Source organism: Ctenopharyngodon idella, chromosome 7 (assembly GCF_019924925.1).
Source record: "Ctenopharyngodon idella isolate HZGC_01 chromosome 7, HZGC01, whole genome shotgun sequence".
In the NCBI taxonomy this organism is placed as follows: domain Eukaryota; kingdom Metazoa; phylum Chordata; class Actinopteri; order Cypriniformes; family Xenocyprididae; genus Ctenopharyngodon; species Ctenopharyngodon idella.
This window is the reverse complement of record NC_067226.1, coordinates 6,390,948-6,409,798: the sequence shown is the minus strand read 5'-3', so window position 1 is coordinate 6,409,798 and position 18,851 is coordinate 6,390,948. Positions and strand designations below refer to the sequence as shown.

General features: G+C 37.1%; 1 protein-coding gene across 1 annotated transcript; it reads right to left on the bottom strand.

The window, feature by feature from the left end:
- Positions 1 to 474: 474 nt before the first annotated feature.
- aqp9b (aquaporin 9b) lies at positions 475 to 17,611 on the bottom strand. Its single transcript, XM_051901460.1, has 6 exons — positions 16,710 to 17,611; positions 15,506 to 15,632; positions 11,823 to 11,960; positions 11,385 to 11,503; positions 10,572 to 10,789; positions 475 to 1,673 (listed from the first exon to the last, which is right to left on the bottom strand). The coding sequence occupies exons 1-6, from the start codon at positions 16,809 to 16,811 to the stop codon at positions 1,505 to 1,507; spliced, it is 873 nt and encodes a 290-aa protein (XP_051757420.1). The 5' UTR covers positions 16,812 to 17,611; the 3' UTR covers positions 475 to 1,504.
- Between the last annotated feature and the right edge of the window lie 1,240 nt (positions 17,612 to 18,851).

Below are 18,851 nucleotides of genomic sequence, written 5' to 3'. Positions count from 1 at the left end.
CGAGGAATAAGGGTCTTATCTAGTGAAACTAGAAAATCTTAAAAAAATACAAATGTATATGCTTTATAAACACAAATGATCGCCTTGCAAGTGGTTCCGCCAAAACCACACTTTCGTATTCTTCAAAAAGCTTATGCTGTATGTCCTACGCCTTCCCTATTCAACTTACGGAATGAACGCGGCGCCAGTTCTGATTTTTCTGTAAGTAGAATAGGGAAGGCGTAGGACATACAGAATACGAAAGTGTGGTTTTGGCGGAGCCACTTGGAAGGCGATTATTTGTGTTTATAAAGCATATACATTTACATTTTTTCGAAAATGGCTGATTGTTTCGCTAGATAAGACCCTTATTCCTCGTCTGGTATCGTTTAAAGCCCTTTGAAGCTGCACTGAAACTGTAATTTTGACCTTCAACAGTGGAGTCCATTGAAGTCCACTATAAGGAGAATAATCCTGGAATGTTTTCATCAAAAACCTTAATTTCTGTTTGACTGAAGAAAGAAGGACATGGACATATTGGATGACATAAATTATCAGGAAAATTTTATTTAAAAGTGAACTAATCCTTTAAGCATTGCTGAAATGTCTGAACATGGTATTATGCACAATACTGCTTCTTTCATTTCTTCCTAAATTATTTTCTTCTACGTTTGACACACTGTAGCATAAATACACATTTATATATTCTTAAGCTTACATTTAATAGTTCATCACTGGCTTATTTTTAGCATGCATTGCAACATTCATCTTGTTACCTCATGCATGTTACCTTATCAGCAGTTATGCATGCAGTTAGTTTATATGCTGTTCTGATTCGTCCTATTTACAGACAATAAGGACCTTTCATCTTTGAGTAAAAAGAGTGGACAGTAAAGTATCTTCCTTCATTTTAGTGAGAGAAAAACATATATCTGCTTATGGCAAGTTATGGGTTGTCAGATGTCTGTGAAAGTTAATGTGAGAAGAAGACAAATAGTAGCAGGATTGGACAAAGGAATGAAGGATGCTATACAACAATCCTAGAGTAGTTCAACTCTCTCTCACTGAGTCTGAACAAACTGCATTGACTGTTTCTTATGAAAAAAGGAAACCTGAGAAACCAGTCGGAAATCATGATTATCTCTAAACACAATCCAGAGTCATTAATATGGAGGATCTATTAGCACTTGCAATCTTTTACTGGCAGTGGTGTGACACTTGTTGATAGTGAAGAAACTGTTGATGCTTTCCATAAAATACCTGAATGTTTCTCTTTGCTCCATGTTGATGAAATAAATGGTGCTCTTTAAACATTCTCTATAGTTCTACTTCTGTTAAAAACATGAAAAATAGCTAGAATTATGCCTAATTAACACTTGCTGACTCTTTCATAGCTGCTTAATTTAATGAATGTACTTGGCAAAAGACTCAGAAAAGAGATCTAGAGGAAAAGACAGAGAAGAAAATGGAGTTTCTTGCTTGAGGTCTATGGTGAAGGAAAAGATACCATACTTTCCCTCTCTTTTTAGTTGACGGTGTTTAATTCATATTTATCTTTGATGCTGTTGTTGTCTTCAAGGTTCTTTTCAGGCTCAGGATGGTGCATCTCAATCATTAGGAAGTAGATCACTGCCCCAACCACACCTCCCACCATTGGTCCGACCACTGGAACCCAACACCAGCCTCCTCCAGCTCTGAACACACACACGCACACACGCACACATGCATGGCACAGGTGAGAATAAAGTCAGGGCTCTGCAAAATTCTGAATGTAAGAATTTTCAAAGAAAAATATTAATTAGAATTGTACATGCAGTATGTTGAGCCAGAGTTTGAACTGAAATGACAAGAAGAGGAATTTGCGGGGATGCAATTCAAACAAATCCAATATACTGTATAGTCACACAATCCTCACAAATTTCATCAGTCCATCACAACCAAATGAGCAGAACAGATCACTTTTAAGTTATTTTTGTCTGTGACACACACACGTGCGCACACACACACACACACACACACACACACACACACACACAACCATTTAAAAATTCGGGGTCGGTAAGATTATTAGGGCATCAAGGCTGCATTTATTTGATCAAAAATATTATTACAATTTAAAATAACTGTTTTCTATTTTAATATATTTTAAAATGTAATTTATTTCTGTGATGGAAAAGCTGAATTTTCAGCATCATTACTCCAGTCTTCAGTGTCACATGATCCTTCAGAAATCATTCTAATATGCTGATTTGGTGCTCAAGTAAAATTTCTTATTATCAATGTTGAAAAAAAGAGCAAAAGAAAAGTATTGATTTTAAATAGAAATATTTTCTAGCATTATAAATGTCTTTACTTTTGATCAATTTAATGCATTCTTGATGAATAAAAGTATAAAATTCTTAAAAAAAAAAAAAAAATACAGACCCTAAATTTTTTAATGGTAGTGATAGTAATGGTACTGTACGGTGGCCGAGAGAGCTCAACACGCTGCAACTGAAAAAAACACATGCAAATAGAAAAACACCACAAATATGCTGCAAATGCTTACAATGCAACCAAATACAGAAACGCACTGCAAATACTCACAACACAACCAAATACAGAAACACACTGCAAATAGCACAGACCACAATGGAAATGTTTCAAGGGACCCCAACAAGTGACGAACCTGGCTGGGACATGCTTATTGTTTAATGTCTACACGTCAGTGGTGTTGACAATGACCTGAAAGGTGTTTTTTGTGTATTTGATTGCATTGTGATCATTTGCAGTGTGTTTCTGTATTTGGTTGCACTGTATTTGCAGTGTGTTTCCGTATTTGGTTGGCTTGTGAGTATTCGCAGCGTGTTTCTGTATTTGGTTGTGTTGTATTTGCAGCGTGTTTCTGTATTTGGTTGTGTTGTGAGTATTTGCAGCGTGTTTCTGTATTTGGTTGTGTTGTATTTGCAGCGTGTTTCTGTATTTGGTTGTGTTGTGAGTATTTGCAGCGTGTTTCTGTATTTGGTTGCGTTGTGAGTATTTGCAGCGTGTTTCTGTATTTGGTTGTGTTGTGAGTATTTGCAGCTTGTTTCTGTATTTGGTTGCATTGTGAGTATTTGCAGCGTGTTTCTGTATTTGGTTGCGTTGTGAGTATTTGCAGTGTGTTTCTGCATTTGGTTGTGTTGTATTTGCAGCGTGTTTCTGTATTTGGTTGTGTTGTGAGTATTTGCAGCGTGTTTCTGTATTTGGTTGCGTTGTGAGTATTTGCAGTGTGTTTCTGCATTTGGTTGTGTTGTATTTGCAGTGTGCTTCTGTATTTGGTTGCGTTGTGAGTATTTGCAGTGTGTTTCTGTATTTGGTTGTGTTGTATTTGCAGCGTGTTTCTGTATTTGGTTGTGTTGTATTTGCAGTGTGTTTCTGCATTTGGTTGTGTTGTATTTGCAGCGTGTTTCTGTATTTGGTTGCGTTGTGAGTATTTGCAGTGTGTTTCTGCATTTGGTTGTGTTGTATTTGCAGCGTGTTTCTGTATTTGGTTGTGTTGTGAGTATTTGCAGCGTGTTTCTGTATTTGGTTGCGTTGTGAGTATTTGCAGTGTGTTTCTGCATTTGGTTGTGTTGTATTTGCAGCGTGTTTCTGTATTTGGTTGTGTTGTATTTGCAGCGTGTTTCTGTATTTGGTTGTGTTGTATTTGCAGCGTGTTTCTGTATTTGGTTGTGTTGTATTTGCAGTGTGTTTCTGTATTTGGTTGTGTTGTGAGTATTTGCAGTGTGTTTCTGTATTTGGTTGCGTTGTGAGTATTTGCAGCGTGTTTCTGTATTTGGTTGTGTTGTGAGTATTTGCAGCGTGTTTCTGTATTTGGTTGCGTTGTGATCATTTGCAGCCCGTTTCTGTATTTGGTTGTGTTGTGAGTATTTGTAGAGCGTTTCTGTATTTGGTTGCATTGTGATCATTTGCAGCACGTTTCTGTATTTGGTTGGCTTGTGAGTATTTGCAGCGTGTTTCTGTATTTGGTTGCGTTGTGATCATTTGCAGCACGTTTCTGTATTTGGTTGGCTTGTGAGTATTTGCAGCGTGTTTCTGTATTTGGTTGTGTTGTATTTGCAGCTCGTTTCTGTATTTGGTTGCGTTGTGAGTATTTGCAGTGTGTTTCTGCATTTGGTTGTGTTGTATTTGCAGCGTGTTTCTGTATTTGGTTGTGTTGTGAGTATTTGCAGCGTGTTTCTGTATTTGGTTGCGTTGTGAGTATTTGCAGTGTGTTTCTGCATTTGGTTGTGTTGTATTTGCAGCGTGTTTCTGTATTTGGTTGCGTTGTGAGTATTTGCAGTGTGTTTCTGTATTTGGTTGTGTTGTATTTGCAGCGTGTTTCTATATTTGGTTGTGTTGTATTTGCAGCGTGTTTCTGTATTTGGTTGTGTTGTATTTGCAGCGTGTTTCTATATTTGGTTGTGTTGTATTTGCAGCGTGTTTCTGTATTTGGTTGCGTTGTGAGTATTTGCAGTGTGTTTCTGTATTTGGTTGTGTTGTATTTGCAGCGTGTTTCCGTATTTGGTTGTGTTGTATTTGCAGCGTGTTTCTGTATTTGGTTGTGTTGTATTTGCAGCGTGTTTCTGTATTTGGTTGGCTTGTGAGTATTTGCAGCGTGTTTCTGTATTTGGTTGCGTTGTGAGTATTTGCAGTGTGTTTCTGTATTTGGTTGCGTTGTGAGTATTTGCAGCGTGTTTCTGTATTTGGTTGCGTTGTGAGTATTTGCAGCGTGTTTCTGTATTTGGTTGCGTTGTGAGTATTTGCAGCACGTTTCTGTATTTGGTTGCGTTGTGAGTATTTGCAGTGTGTTTCTGTATTTGGTTGCGTTGTATTTGCAGCGTGTTTCTGTATTTGGTTGCGTTGTGAGTATTTGCAGCGTGTTTCTGTATTTGGTTGCGTTGTGAGTATTTGCAGTGTGTTTCTGTATTTGGTTGCATTATGAGTATTTGCAGCGTGTTTCTGTATTTGGTTGCGTTGTGAGTATTTGCAGCGTGTTTCTGTATTTGGTTGCGTTGTGAGTATTTGCAGTGTGTTTCTGTATTTGGTTGCGTTGTATTTGCAGCGTGTTTCTGTATTTGGTTGCGTTGTGAGTATTTGCAGCGTGTTTCTGTATTTGGTTGCGTTGTGAGTATTTGCAGTGTGTTTCTGTATTTGGTTGCATTATGAGTATTTGCAGCGTGTTTCTGTATTTGGTTGCGTTGTGAGTATTTGCAGCGTGTTTCTGTATTTGGTTGCGTTGTGAGTATTTGCAGTGTGTTTCTGTATTTGGTTGCGTTGTGAGTATTTGCAGTGTGTTTCTGTATTTGGTTGCATTATGAGTATTTGCAGCGTGTTTCTGTATTTGGTTGCGTTGTGAGTATTTGCAGCGTGTTTCTGTATTTGGTTGCATTGTGAGTATTTGCAGCGTGTTTCTGTATTTGGTTGCATTGTGAGTATTTGCAGCTCGTTTCTGTATTTGGTTGCATTGTGAGTATTTGCAGCGTGTTTCTGTATTTGGTTGCATTGTGAGTATTTGCAGCTCGTTTCTGTATTTGGTTGCATTGTGAGTATTTGCAGCGTGTTTCTGTATTTGGTTGCATTGTGAGTATTTGCAGCGTGTTTCTGTATTTGGTTGCATTGTGAGTATTTGCAGCGTGTTTCTGTATTTGGTTGCGTTGTGAGTATTTGCAGCGTGTTTCTGTATTTGGTTGCATTGTGAGTATTTGCAGCGTGTTTCTGTATTTGGTTGCATTGTGAGTATTTGCAGCTCGTTTCTGTATTTGGTTGCATTGTGAGTATTTGCAGCGTGTTTCTGTATTTGGTTGCATTGTGAGTATTTGCAGCGTGTTTCTGTATTTGGTTGCGTTGTGAGTATTTGCAGCGTGTTTCTGTATTTGGTTGCATTGTGAGTATTTGCAGCGTGTTTCTGTATTTGGTTGCATTGTGAGTATTTGCAGCGTGTTTCTGTATTTGGTTGCATTGTGAGTATTTGCAGCGTGTTTCTGTATTTGGTTGCGTTATGAGTATTTGCAGCGTGTTTCTGTATTTGGTTGCGTTGTGAGTATTTGCAGCGTGTTTCTGTATTTGGTTGCATTGTGAGTATTTGCAGCGTGTTTCTGTATTTGGTTGCATTGTGAGTATTTGCAGCGTGTTTCTGTATTTGGTTGCATTGTGAGTATTTGCAGCGTGTTTCTGTATTTGGTTGCATTGTGAGTATTTGCAGCTCGTTTCTGTATTTGGTTGCATTGTGAGTATTTGCAGCGTGTTTCTGTATTTGGTTGCATTGTGAGTATTTGCAGCGTGTTTCTGTATTTGGTTGCATTGTGAGTATTTGCAGCGTGTTTCTGTATTTGGTTGCATTGTGAGTATTTGCAGCGTGTTTCTGTATTTGGTTGCATTGTGAGTATTTGCAGCGTGTTTCTGTATTTGGTTGCATTGTGAGTATTTGCAGCGTGTTTCTGTATTTGGTTGCATTGTGAGTATTTGCAGCGTGTTTCTGTATTTGGTTGCATTGTGAGTATTTGCAGCGTGTTTCTGTATTTGGTTGCATTGTGAGTATTTGCAGCGTGTTTCTGTATTTGGTTGCATTGTGAGTATTTGCAGCTCGTTTCTGTATTTGGTTGCATTGTGAGTATTTGCAGTGTGTTTCTGTATTTGGTTGCATTGTGAGTATTTGCAGCTCGTTTCTGTATTTGGTTGCATTGTGAGTATTTGCAGTGTGTTTCTGTATTTGGTTGCATTGTGAGTATTTGCAGCGTGTTTCTGTATTTGGTTGCATTGTGAGTATTTGCAGCGTGTTTCTGTATTTGGTTGCGTTGTGAGTATTTGCAGCGTGTTTCTGTATTTGGTTGCATTGTGAGTATTTGCAGTGTGTTTCTGTATTTGGTAGCATTGTGAGTATTTGCAGCATGTTTCTGTATTTGGTTGTGTTGCAGCATGTATGTTGTCAAAATGATGATGTTTTCTTAATTTGCTGGTGTTTTTTCTGTTTGCATTTTCTTCAGTTGCAGCACGTTGAGCTCTCTCGGCCACCGTAATACACAACACATGCATATTAGTACAAACACATGTAGTTTTGAAGCAAAATTATGTTAGAAAAGGTCTAGTATCATTTTTTTGCAGATGCCACTTGGTTTGATATTTTGCATTTAATGCAATGACATTCAGACATGTTTAAATGTTTTAATTGACCAGATATTGCATAAATTGTTCAAATTACTTTTTGGGGCCACTGTATATAAATTAAATGCAAATTTATATAGGTATCATTTTGCATATTGATCATTCATATCTTCTTACATTTAAAATATTAATGGGATAAAACATTAATGGGACGTATGCATTTCTTTGAATTTCATTTTAATTTTACATCAATAGTAAATTACAATTGCAATTAGGGTTAAAGAATCAAGTAGACTGGACACGCATGTTTGATTAGGAATGTGCCTGTATATTACAGCCATATCTTGAGTTTGAAGTGTTGTTCTGTGTTCAGACTGATGGATGATGTCAACACAGTGTTGGTGTCTAGTCTCGCTGTACAGACACTAATGCATTCATTGTAATCTGTGCTTAGTGTGTCACTCCAGTGCTCCCTGTCTGCAGCACTCTTTCCCTCCCTCAATCCCTTGATCCTTTTATAGGCTACTGAGAAAACAAGTGCTCTGTGTCCTTCAACCTGCTCTACAAACAGGTTGGCAAAGGTAAATGTAAACAAATGCATAGCCACTGCATACAGACGCCTTGCTGAACTGAATTATGTAAAGTTCATGTACACTATAGGTTTTATAATGCACATGCTTGTTTGTTGCAATTATGACACCAGAGCCATTTGCACTCAGGTGACCCGTAATCTGTCTTCGAGTTGGAAGAGAATTTAAGCAGACAGATCAAGCACTTCCTCGCATACTAGGCAACTGATATGTGATTAGCTGTGATGGACACATGGACATCACCCTGTGTTTGTAGTTGTAAAGGGCCGAATAACAAAATGTACAAAAATATTTGACAGCTGAATGACCAATCAGAAGTATCCCAGAGAGTAATGTAATATATCACATGTGAACAGTAATGAAAACCTGGAATTTGCCAGTTTCAAGAGATTTGCATGAATGAGTCAAAGGACTACAGTGTTTTGGAGAGTTTTCACTTCTGAAATGTTGTGATTGTAAACACAGCAGTGTTCTATTTTATCCACCTATACTGCATTACAATTATTTTATTCGACACTTCATTGTTCTTTACTCTGTCCTTTTGGTGTTGAACTGTGCATAAAATCAGACTCTTTTTGCTGTTAAAGAGCAGCAACAGAACCTCTGTCTGACAATGACCTACATACTGGTGATAGCTAAAAGCAGAGTTATAGTTAAAGATGATAACTTTTTTTCCTTTAATAGGAAAAGTTAGAGGAATAAAATACGTCCTGTCTTTGGTCATGCCACTCTGAATATTTATGCAAGGAGACTGCCTCACGTACATTTTTAAAATTGCTTCAATATGCAGGAGATACACGAATGCATTAAAAAATTCATTTGCTCTGTCAGAAGAATGGTGATAGGCCTTTGCACTTAAAGTCTATTTGGAGTTTCTAAAAGTACGTGGGAGGCATGCCTCTGTTTCTCACATGCTGGTCGAATCTTGTGCAACAGGGTAACACTTCTAGGTCTATTGTGTTATTGCACATACCCATAGACAATCTTCCCTGTTACAACATAAGCAATAATACGTTTAAAGGGGCGATCTACTGCTGTTTCATGCATTCTGACTTATTTACACTGTTAAAGAGTTGCACTCTCATGCTAAACATGGCCAAAGTTTCAAAACACGAGCTGGATTTCTGTGCCAAATACACTCCTTCTGGATTCGGATACGTTTCGGAAAGTTTTTTTAGAGTATTGCCCTGTATCACATCATAAAGTGCGGAATAAGGGAACAGTGGATGCAGTTTGTTTTTCAGAGTTGTGCACGTATGTTTGTTTGTTCCCGGAATTTCGGTGATGAATGTTTTGTAAACAAATCCCAGTTCGATACTGAATTTGCAGATCCCAGCAATAGATCCCGGTCATGAGTCGGAACCGCAGGCGGTGAGTAAAGCTGCATCAAATGTCTGTGTTTTGTTGGCAATCGGCGGGCAAGTGCATATAATGTAAACAACACGAACGTTTTTGTTCCATTTTTACTTATAATGATATCGCAGCTTGCAGACGATCTCTACACAAAAGCTAAGCACGCTCGTGACTCTTTAGCTCTGCCCACGGCAGGCACGCCTCCAGCAGCTTGGCTTTTTTCGGAAAGAGTTGGTACAGCGTATCTATCTTTTATCAACATGATAAAACTAAAGACTTTTCGGAGATATGAAGGATGCAATACTACTCTGTAGGTACTCAAGATTAACATGACATTGGCGGAAACTGTGTGTGTTATGTACCCTTTAAGTCAGTGGTCTCAAATTGCCGGCCCGCGGGCCATTTTCTCCTTCTTTCCAAAGCGCTTTCACTCCCGTGGTGTCTGTCATTGCTATGCAACCATGAACTGCGCTCTCCACGATGACGAGGAAGTATCAGCAAAGGACTAATTGATTTCTAGTCCTTGCATTAGCTCTACTACTAGATATATTTATGGAGATGAGAAATAAAAACCCGCCCTGTACAACTATGATCAACTGTTCGGCTGAGCTTTCGGCCCGGTTTTACAGACAGGGCTTAGCCTAAGCCAGGATTAGGCCTTAGTTCAATTAGGGTATTTAAGTAGCTTTTATAAACATACCTTAGAAAAAAACATTACTGGTGTGCATCTTGAGACAAAACAGTGGCTCTGACATATTTTAAGATATGTCAGTACTAGTTGCTTTCAGTTAAAACAGCTTAAACATGCATTTTAGTCTAGGACTAGCTTAAGCCTTGTCTGTGAAACCAGGGGTCGATGTTGTTATGGAAAGTCCGAAGCTGATCGGTTGGTCCTTGTCACATGACCTACGGTGCGCTTGCAGCATTCTGAAAAAAGTTTAGATGTTTTCATCTCGCCGCGGCATAGGCGCGCCTGGAAAAAACGAGAATGCACACCGCTTCTATTATGAGCGTGCATGCCTAAATTACAGTGAAAGCACTCACACAAGTCGCGAGCGTCGATTTAAACCACCGAAACGCGTCCGATGCTACCAATAAAAGTTACCGATGCTCAAATGGCATCTTGGACAAATGTGGCTCAGCTGTGTGAGCAGAAGTGCTGCCAGGTGTCTGGCAAGAAATAGAATAGTGTACAAATGTATTCAGGGATTGCATTTGTTCAGTGCAAGATTTTGATGTTATTTAAGCTAAAATAAAGTAAGAGAAAAAAAATTTGCAGTAACTGTTAAAAACTAATACTGTAACCAATGATAGAGACACTGCTGTTTACATATTTTAAGTATGACAAAAATATTTTAGTAATGAAATTTTAAGTAAATGAGAAATAATGCATAAATTTTCAGAAATGTTGCACTTTCTTGTGCTTGAATGTTAAAATGGCCCTCCTATTCGGTGTCAATTACAGCAATGGCCCCCAGCCAATTTGAGTTTGAGACCTCTGCTTGGAAAATCCAACTGAACAATAACAAGAAAAGTTTTCTGTACCTGAACACATCTAATCCCCATCCTGCTAGAGCAGTGAAGAGCCGCGGTCCCAAGTCTCTGGCAGGGTTGATCGGATAGCCGCAGTTCAGCGCCATTGACACTCCGATAGCCAGGATGCTCAGACCAATAACCAGAGGCTCCATGCCTTTAGGTGCCCCGATATTCTTCTTATCTACTATGGCTAAAATACAGAGGACCAGGGCACCTGTGCCAATCACCTGTGTAAACAGAGACTAATGATCAACAAAACATTCTCTTATGGAGGCCTGTTTCATCTCAAAGTAAAAAATAAAAAAGTAATTATGAGATACATTTTAAAATAGAAAATAAGTTCACATTGTGAGATAAAATGTAAAGTATATTTTGTTTAGTTTTTTTAGTCTGATTTCTGTACTTTATATTTACTTTTCCTTCCTTTTAACTCCCCTGTTAAAGAAACAATGGCCTATAATTTAAACCACAAGTTTTAAAGGGTTAGTTCACCCAAAAGCATTAACATTAACATTTAGGTTGAACCACTGCAGTCACATGGACTATTTTAACAATGTCTTTAGTACCTTTCTTTGCCTTGAAAGTGATAGTTAAATTGCTGTCTATGTAGGAGTCAGAGAGCTTACGGATTTTATCAAAAATATCTTAATTTGTGTTTCAAAGATGAACGAAGGTCTTACAGGTTTGGAACGACATGAGGGTGAGTAATTAATGACAGAAATTTCATTTTTGGGTGAACTAACACTTTAACACAATTTCACTGTATAATAAGCAGTGAGATCATTTGATATTTAGAAAAATGAACTACTGTGTTTCACTCACCTGATCAATAAATCCATTTAACAATGAGAGATCTTCACGTGGATATGAAGCAAAGATATTTGCTGTGGCATTTACACCAGTTACAAGCAGAAGTCCATTAGCAAAATTTGCAAAGGCACCTATGGACAAGATAATTGTTTTAGGTATTTTATTATATTATTTATTTTAGGACAGATTAGTAGCTATATTTCAACATCCAACAGCTTTTCAACTAGAAATGCTTTAGAAATTAAGTAATTTGATGACTGTTCAGAATAATTGTACTCTGGAATGTTAAATCTAATGTCTAATCCAAATCTATCCACGGTCAGAACAAGTCAATTTAGTTTGAGTTGTGTGTGTCTAATATAAGCATGTATGTAAGTATACTTTAGCAGACTGCTATAGAAGAGGAGTCCATAACAGAAGCAACAACATAAAAGTGCCCTTAAAACTTACCATAGTACAGACAGTAGACAGCACAAGACCCGGCAAAGGCACCAAGAAATTGAGCTGCTACATAGACAGGAAATTTCTTTATTGGGAGTTTCCCAACAACAACCATGGCCAGAGAAACAGCTGGGTTCACATGTCCACCTGCAGATGCAACAATTGATAGACTGCAAATTTTTCATGACAGCAAAGTGTTTATATTGGTTTTAGTGGTCCACTATTGTATGGTGATTTTGTATTGATTGAGGTTTGTATAAAAGCATGCTGAGGTTTTTTTGTAATACGGGTTATTATCTATTAGAATCAAAAGAATATACTGTGTCATTCATTTCAAACTCACAGTTGTGATTTCTCTCATTGCTATATAGGTATACAGTATACTCTCACTTTCCCCCTCTTAATCCAGAGAGTTCCTCATAAACACTGTCAGTGGGAATTGGGTCTGACATAATCTGGTTGAATCTTCTGACATCACAACAAGGCTTAGGAGTAACTCTGCTTTGACGTAAGAGCGCTCAGGACTGTCTCTGACCCCACCGTACATGTCGCTTCAGCTCTAATGGCAGCAAAACAGAATGGAAAACACTGGCCTTTCCTTACCTATGTAAACTTGAAACGATTTCTTCACAGATTGGTAGCTGATTAAATGTAAAAACACAGCGAATCAGGACCTTATCTGGTTTGTTCATTTTTCTTGATATCAGTTTTGACCCATTATAATGATTAAGCAGGAATCCAATCTTGTTGTTTGGGTTTTTTGAAATTCATATTGAAGAGAGCAGAATCTAAAAAGCAACATTACATATTACAGAGTAAAACACAACTGATTGGATACGGTACATCATTTTTATAAAAAAAAAAGAATAAACTTTTTTTTTTACATTACAGAAAATATTTTTTCCATTGTGTACTTCATGTAGAGTCAATAAAAATGCTTAATAATGACAGGCCAGTGCCTACACCTGACTTCAATCTGAGACATATGCTCCAAAAAAGCTCATTAGTTCAATACTGTTCTCATCATCACAGCATGTAAGATTATCACATTCACAGTCATGTGGGCTGCTGGGAAAACCAACTTATTCATGCACAAATGCACACTTTTCACTGCAGATGGATGCTGATGGATAAACCACAAGGCCCATTGTCCCTCAACATGTCTCCCCTGCACAACTCCCCCTGCAACACAACCCTTTCCTCAAGGCAACGTTATTGTCCTTTTATTCATGTTTGAATTTTTAAAATTATTATTATTATTGTTGTTATTAATAACAATATTAATAATTAAAAAATAATTCTAATAATAGCATTTTTTCTGTTTGTAACTTTCCTTGATGTTGTCTTCTGTGTATAATTTCATTTTTTAAATAAAATGCAAACATGAATAAAATGACAATGATAATAACAATAATACTTAACAATAATAATAATATGTATTAAGATGCTAACATGAATAGGACAATTTACTATTGTTGTTATATTAATTATCCAATGCTATTATTTTATGTTATAATTGTTTTTTAAGAAGACCATGCACTTCAACTGTCCACTGTGCTGGGGTACGTTTCCTGTACAACAACTTAACTCACTGCTATAGTATGATTAATCGTTGAAGAAATCAACTAGCTAGTCACGACTGTTTCCCAAAACCGCATTGTCGCAAACCCTCAAGCCATCCTAGGTGTAAATGACTTTCTTCTTTCTGATGAACACAATCAGAGTTATATTAATAATCACCCTGATGCTCCAAAGCTTTATAATGGCAGTGAATGAAAACCACCTGTTTGAAACTCAAAAAAGAGCATCCATTCATCATAAAGGTACTCCACACGGCTCCGGGGGGTTAATAAAGGCCTTCTGAAGCGAAGCGATGCATTTGTGTAAGAAAAATATCCATATTTAACACATTATGAAGTAAAATAACTAGCTTCTGCTGTAAGTTGAATAGGGAAGGCGTAGGATGTAGCGTAAGCGTTTTGAACTGCAAGAGGCGTTACACTTTCTTCCTAAGTTGAATACAGAAGGCGGTCTGGAGGAACCTAGATATTTTACTTTATAACGTGTTAAAATATGGATATTTTTCTAACACAAACACATCACTTTGCTTCAGAAGGCCTTTATTAACCCCCTGGAGCTGTGTGGAGTACATTTATGATGGATGGATGCTCTTTCTTGAGTTTCAAACAGGTGGTTTCCGTGCACTGACATTATAAAGATTAGGAGCATCAGGGTGATTATTAATATAACTCTGACTGTATTCGTCTGAAAGAAGAAAGTCACTCCGTTTGAGTTCGAATAAAGGGCAGATTTTTTACTATAAATTGCGGACATGGCATCCGAGTACTAATTCTAGAGCTCAGTTATTTTGCTTTTTCCAGAATTAATCATAGGCTCCTTACATACTAGAGCTCTTCAAAAATGGCACTTTAAATCTCTTGACAAACTAAAAGACATAAATGGCATTTGTATATTCAAAAAAAAAAGATATATATTTTATCTATCTCTTGTGTGTTTCTTCCACATACAATATATATAAGTGAATATGAATGCACAACACATGAGCATGAGACATGCTAGATTTAAGATACTGCTCAGTCGAAAACGAGATTATCTGGAGTCTCTTCACCTAAGTGCAGTGAGGTTAGTCTAAGTGGAGCAGTGTGTAGTCAGTTATTGCCAATAATGTTTTGCCACTTTGTCTTCTCTTGTAAATGTGCTCTTATTTACGTTTTTTTTTTTTTTGCTTCTCATTTAAAGGAAATGAAAAAAGAAATTCCTGGAATCATCTGCATTATTGTAACATGTTATAATAAAAGCTTTACCTCACCATAATCCTTGAGGAATTCGCTTAATGAAGGCCATACGATTACAATTGGTATATCAAACCCGACACACGCGCCTCCACTTGACAGACACTAAGCCTTATTGCAAGTTTTAAGAGCATGTAATTGACCCATCATTTCCTCCTCCCCCCATCCATCACTACTGTATATTTTTGAGAGGAAGAAAAAAACCAACACTTTTTTTCACAATGTCAGAGAGCACAAGGCTTTCATCCTCTATTATGTCGTTCATTAATCCTAAAATTTGTAAGGAAGCACAAGTCTGTTATGCATTGAAGCAAATCCACCCTTCACTCTCTCTCTCTTTGGGGTCAAAGGTCAAGATTGAATACTCAGCATGGGGCGTATTTGATCCAGCTGTCTAAGGCTTATTACTGCATGAAAGGCTTTTTCTGCCTCACTAGCCATTTTACTCCTTTGACCAAATTTAAGTTTTAATAGAATAAACATAAACTGCAATAGAGGAATAAATTGAGCCGTTTATGTGGTATTGATTTATATTATGGATATTGTAGTGTGGCATATGGCGATTGGTGAGTAGATTGTATGTTTTGTTGAGCATGATCAAAGATCACAAACAACTGTGGAAAAACAGCCCTGATGGATAGCTAAATATGACCTTTGAAATGAAAAGATGCTTTGAACTCGGCCGTCCTAGACTAATGCCTTTTCTCAATCAAATGAAAATGAGTTTTGGAATAATTTCAACAATTTAATTGCAAAGTTCCATTAAATGTGTGTATTATTTTATAGCAGACTATTAGGTAAGGCGAATTGAAGTTTATGCAGTGTGTGTGCATGCTACTGTGTATTCTAGACTTCTTATTGGCTAGAGTGACCAGTCACCTGACACGCCTCCTGCCATGTACACAGCCAGCATCACCCCTAGAGTAAAGCCAAAGTGGATGGTGAGAAGTTCTCCATGTGTGCCTCTGCTGAGGACAGTTTGGGCCACTGAACCACAACCGAACAGCTGTAAACAGGAAATGAGCAGAGGGGAGACAATTTAGAAAGACAATTAGTGAAAAAAGCCACCGCCATGCAGATAGGAAAAGCACTCTTGTTGTGGAGCACTTATTCAAAACTAATTAGTCGGACAGCTTGTTCAAAAGCACAGTCCATTATGGTCAGGGCGGAACCCCAAAGCAACAAGATCTGTCTCACTGAATCTAAATCCTTTCACTTAATTAACACCAGCAGAACACACCGTAGAAAATGTCTGTGCATTTCATGTTTTAATAACATCTTTTTATGATATTACTCATCAAAACTCATCAGGTAGTAATTTTTGTAGTAAAATGTACTTCTCTTTAAAGTAATACAGCATGTTTTAAGTCTATATGCGATAAGTTGTCAAATCTGACATCAACAGTAAAACAATTATGAAGCACAAGCCAGTTCACTAAACTACAAAATGTAAAAGTACAATATGAACAAATACATTTATAACATTTATTAAACATCTAGACATCTGACTTTATGAAAAATACACTTGTCCTGAGAACAGTTCAACTTTACAGTTAAAAAACACCTTTATAGGCTAATATACAGCAATAATAATAATAATCCTATTAATGGAATTTATTTTGGTGAACAGAATTGTCAAAAATTGTTGGAAAAGATTTTAGAGGGTTTTGAACAAGGTGCTTTCAAACTAACATACAAAACCACTGCGAGTGAAAATTAGTGTTTGTCTAATTGGACTTTTTACACAATTAGAGCTGAACAATAATAAGCATAAATAAGAAGACACTATTGTTTACATCTCTAAAGGGTGTTGCATTTAATGCAATGAATTTAGTCTTAAATATTATGTGTTTACATGTAGCTACTTTTACCACACTAAAATGTGGTCACACGTTTGGATAAGTGCTTCTTAAAAATTAATGAATATTAACCTCAACACAACATATACGACAAAAATTAAATAAGTTGACAGACTGTTTTATTATTGATAAAAAATACAAAATGGACACAAAACAGTCAATTACACTTGAAAGTTAGTTTTAAGACTACTTGGTTTTGAAGTCCTGACAGGCAAAAGACTTACTATTAATACGAATGTCCCCAGTAATTCCGCCAGAAACTCTCTTATGATGTCCCGCCTCACCATGCATTTCCCCCTCAAATTTCTGATGTTTTCGAGCTCCATAGTTTCCCCGACAGCTGAGATGTGATGTCCGAACAGACAGTTGAAGAGCTGATCTCGCTGTAGTTTAAGTGTCTTAGGCTTTAACCTTCCCCGCCCCTCCTGCTACTTTAGATGTCATTAAACACTCTGACATGACAGGTTGGTGGTTCCTCTTTGCTCTCACTCTATCCATCCTCTTCATGTTGAGTCCGATCAACTAGTACTATCATTAGGCTACGTAGCTTAATTGTCAACTAGCCTATCGTTTGCGAACATTTAACGCTACAGAAGCGACGTTACAACGAGTTCTGTTAGAAATCAGTAGACTAGCGTTCACTTTGTTTACGAGGTGTAAAAAAAAAAAAAAAAAAGACACATTTTACATAAATATTTAATAATGTTTTTTTTATAAAATTATTAACAGAAGTTGGAGTTGACCGAGTAAGCTAGACTACACTACATTTCAGTTCAATAAATCTCAATATAACACAAAAATACAGTATGCAGTAGCTACGAGATGAAATATGTAATGAGATGTAACGCTTCTTTGTTTCTCCAGGTTTAATAATATATATATATATATATATATTAAATACAATTCACTAAAACACATGTACGCGTTGTGAATTAAAATACATTTCCTGTTTTTGTTGAGCTTGAACAAAAAGGTTAAAAAGGAGCGGGGAGAAAAGATGCAATATTTTATTATTCACTTGATGTTGACGCAATCTAGGCCTACTTGCAGGCAAACGTATGTTTTTTTTTTAATTAAACCAAGATGGATACAAACTTAAATTTCCTAATCCTCTTCATCAATAATTTGACATTGACCTATACAGCACTATACATGATATGTGAGCTGAAAAACACATGCACAAAAAACAACAACTAGGTCTTGGTTTAATTTACTCTCCAAATATAACGTCTTATATCAATGTTTTTGCATATCCTACTTGCTATTCATTGGGATTTCTTATTCTTGTGAGTTCTCATCTCATTCGGAGAAGCGTCGACACATAACAGCGCAGCTTCAACGTGTAATGCGTATATTTGTCCACCGGGTGGAGCTATTTGTCAAAGTTAAAACAAAAAAGGGCCAGAGTTCGGCGGTGGTGTCCCATGATGACTGTAGTGACTGTGAACAGAAGAAGCGATAGGATGGTAGGGGTATGTTTTGTTTGCATTAATCACTGTCAGTTGTTCTGGGGTGTCGTCTTTGATGTGAGGCAGACACTGTCAGTGCTGTGAAATGAGGGGGATGTGCTGATGGAGAAAAAGCACCCCAGTGGGTTCTAACAAATTATAACACCCCGTCTTCATCATCTTAACAGCCCTTAGCATGTCACACATTATAACTATCAGGAAAGCTGGGCTTTTTTTTCTTTTCTTTTTTTTTTTTTTTCTAATTTAAGTTATAGATGACTGTGTAGGCAAACGTAATTTAAGTTTAAGTAATTTAAACGTTAATTTAAGTATAGATGACATAACTTTGACCTATTGGGTTTCATAGATTACAAATCTTAAATTTGCAGGCCACCATATGAGAGAGCGCCTAAATATTTTCAAGTCCATATACGAAAGGCAGTTCGATCTTTTCCTAATATTTTTAATTGCTTAATATTTATTTGTTTGTTTATTTAGTTAGTTAATAGCAGGACACGGTGAGAGCAACAACATTTTCATAACAGGACTGAGAGGTTAAAATTATTAGCCTATAAGGTTTCATATGTTATGTAGGATTTTACTTGAATTTGTGATTGTTCCAACTAAAGATAGTCAAGTTATATAAACGCTCCACAACTTCTCCGGTTAGCCCACCACGAAAGTGTGAAGGCGATTATTTGTTTTATTTATCTGCGACATAATCGTAGATGTTCTTGTCGCGATCCGGTGTTTTCAAGAGCTTCCTTATCCACCAGTTACATAGTGGAAGTGTGAATGTCTGTGTTGGCTAATCCTTTAAACCACAAACTCTTTGAGAGTGTTAAAAGCCCTTTTAGATGGTCTTTAATGTTTATTGGATATTCTGAGGTAAATGCTATCTGAGTCCTGGCGCTGCAG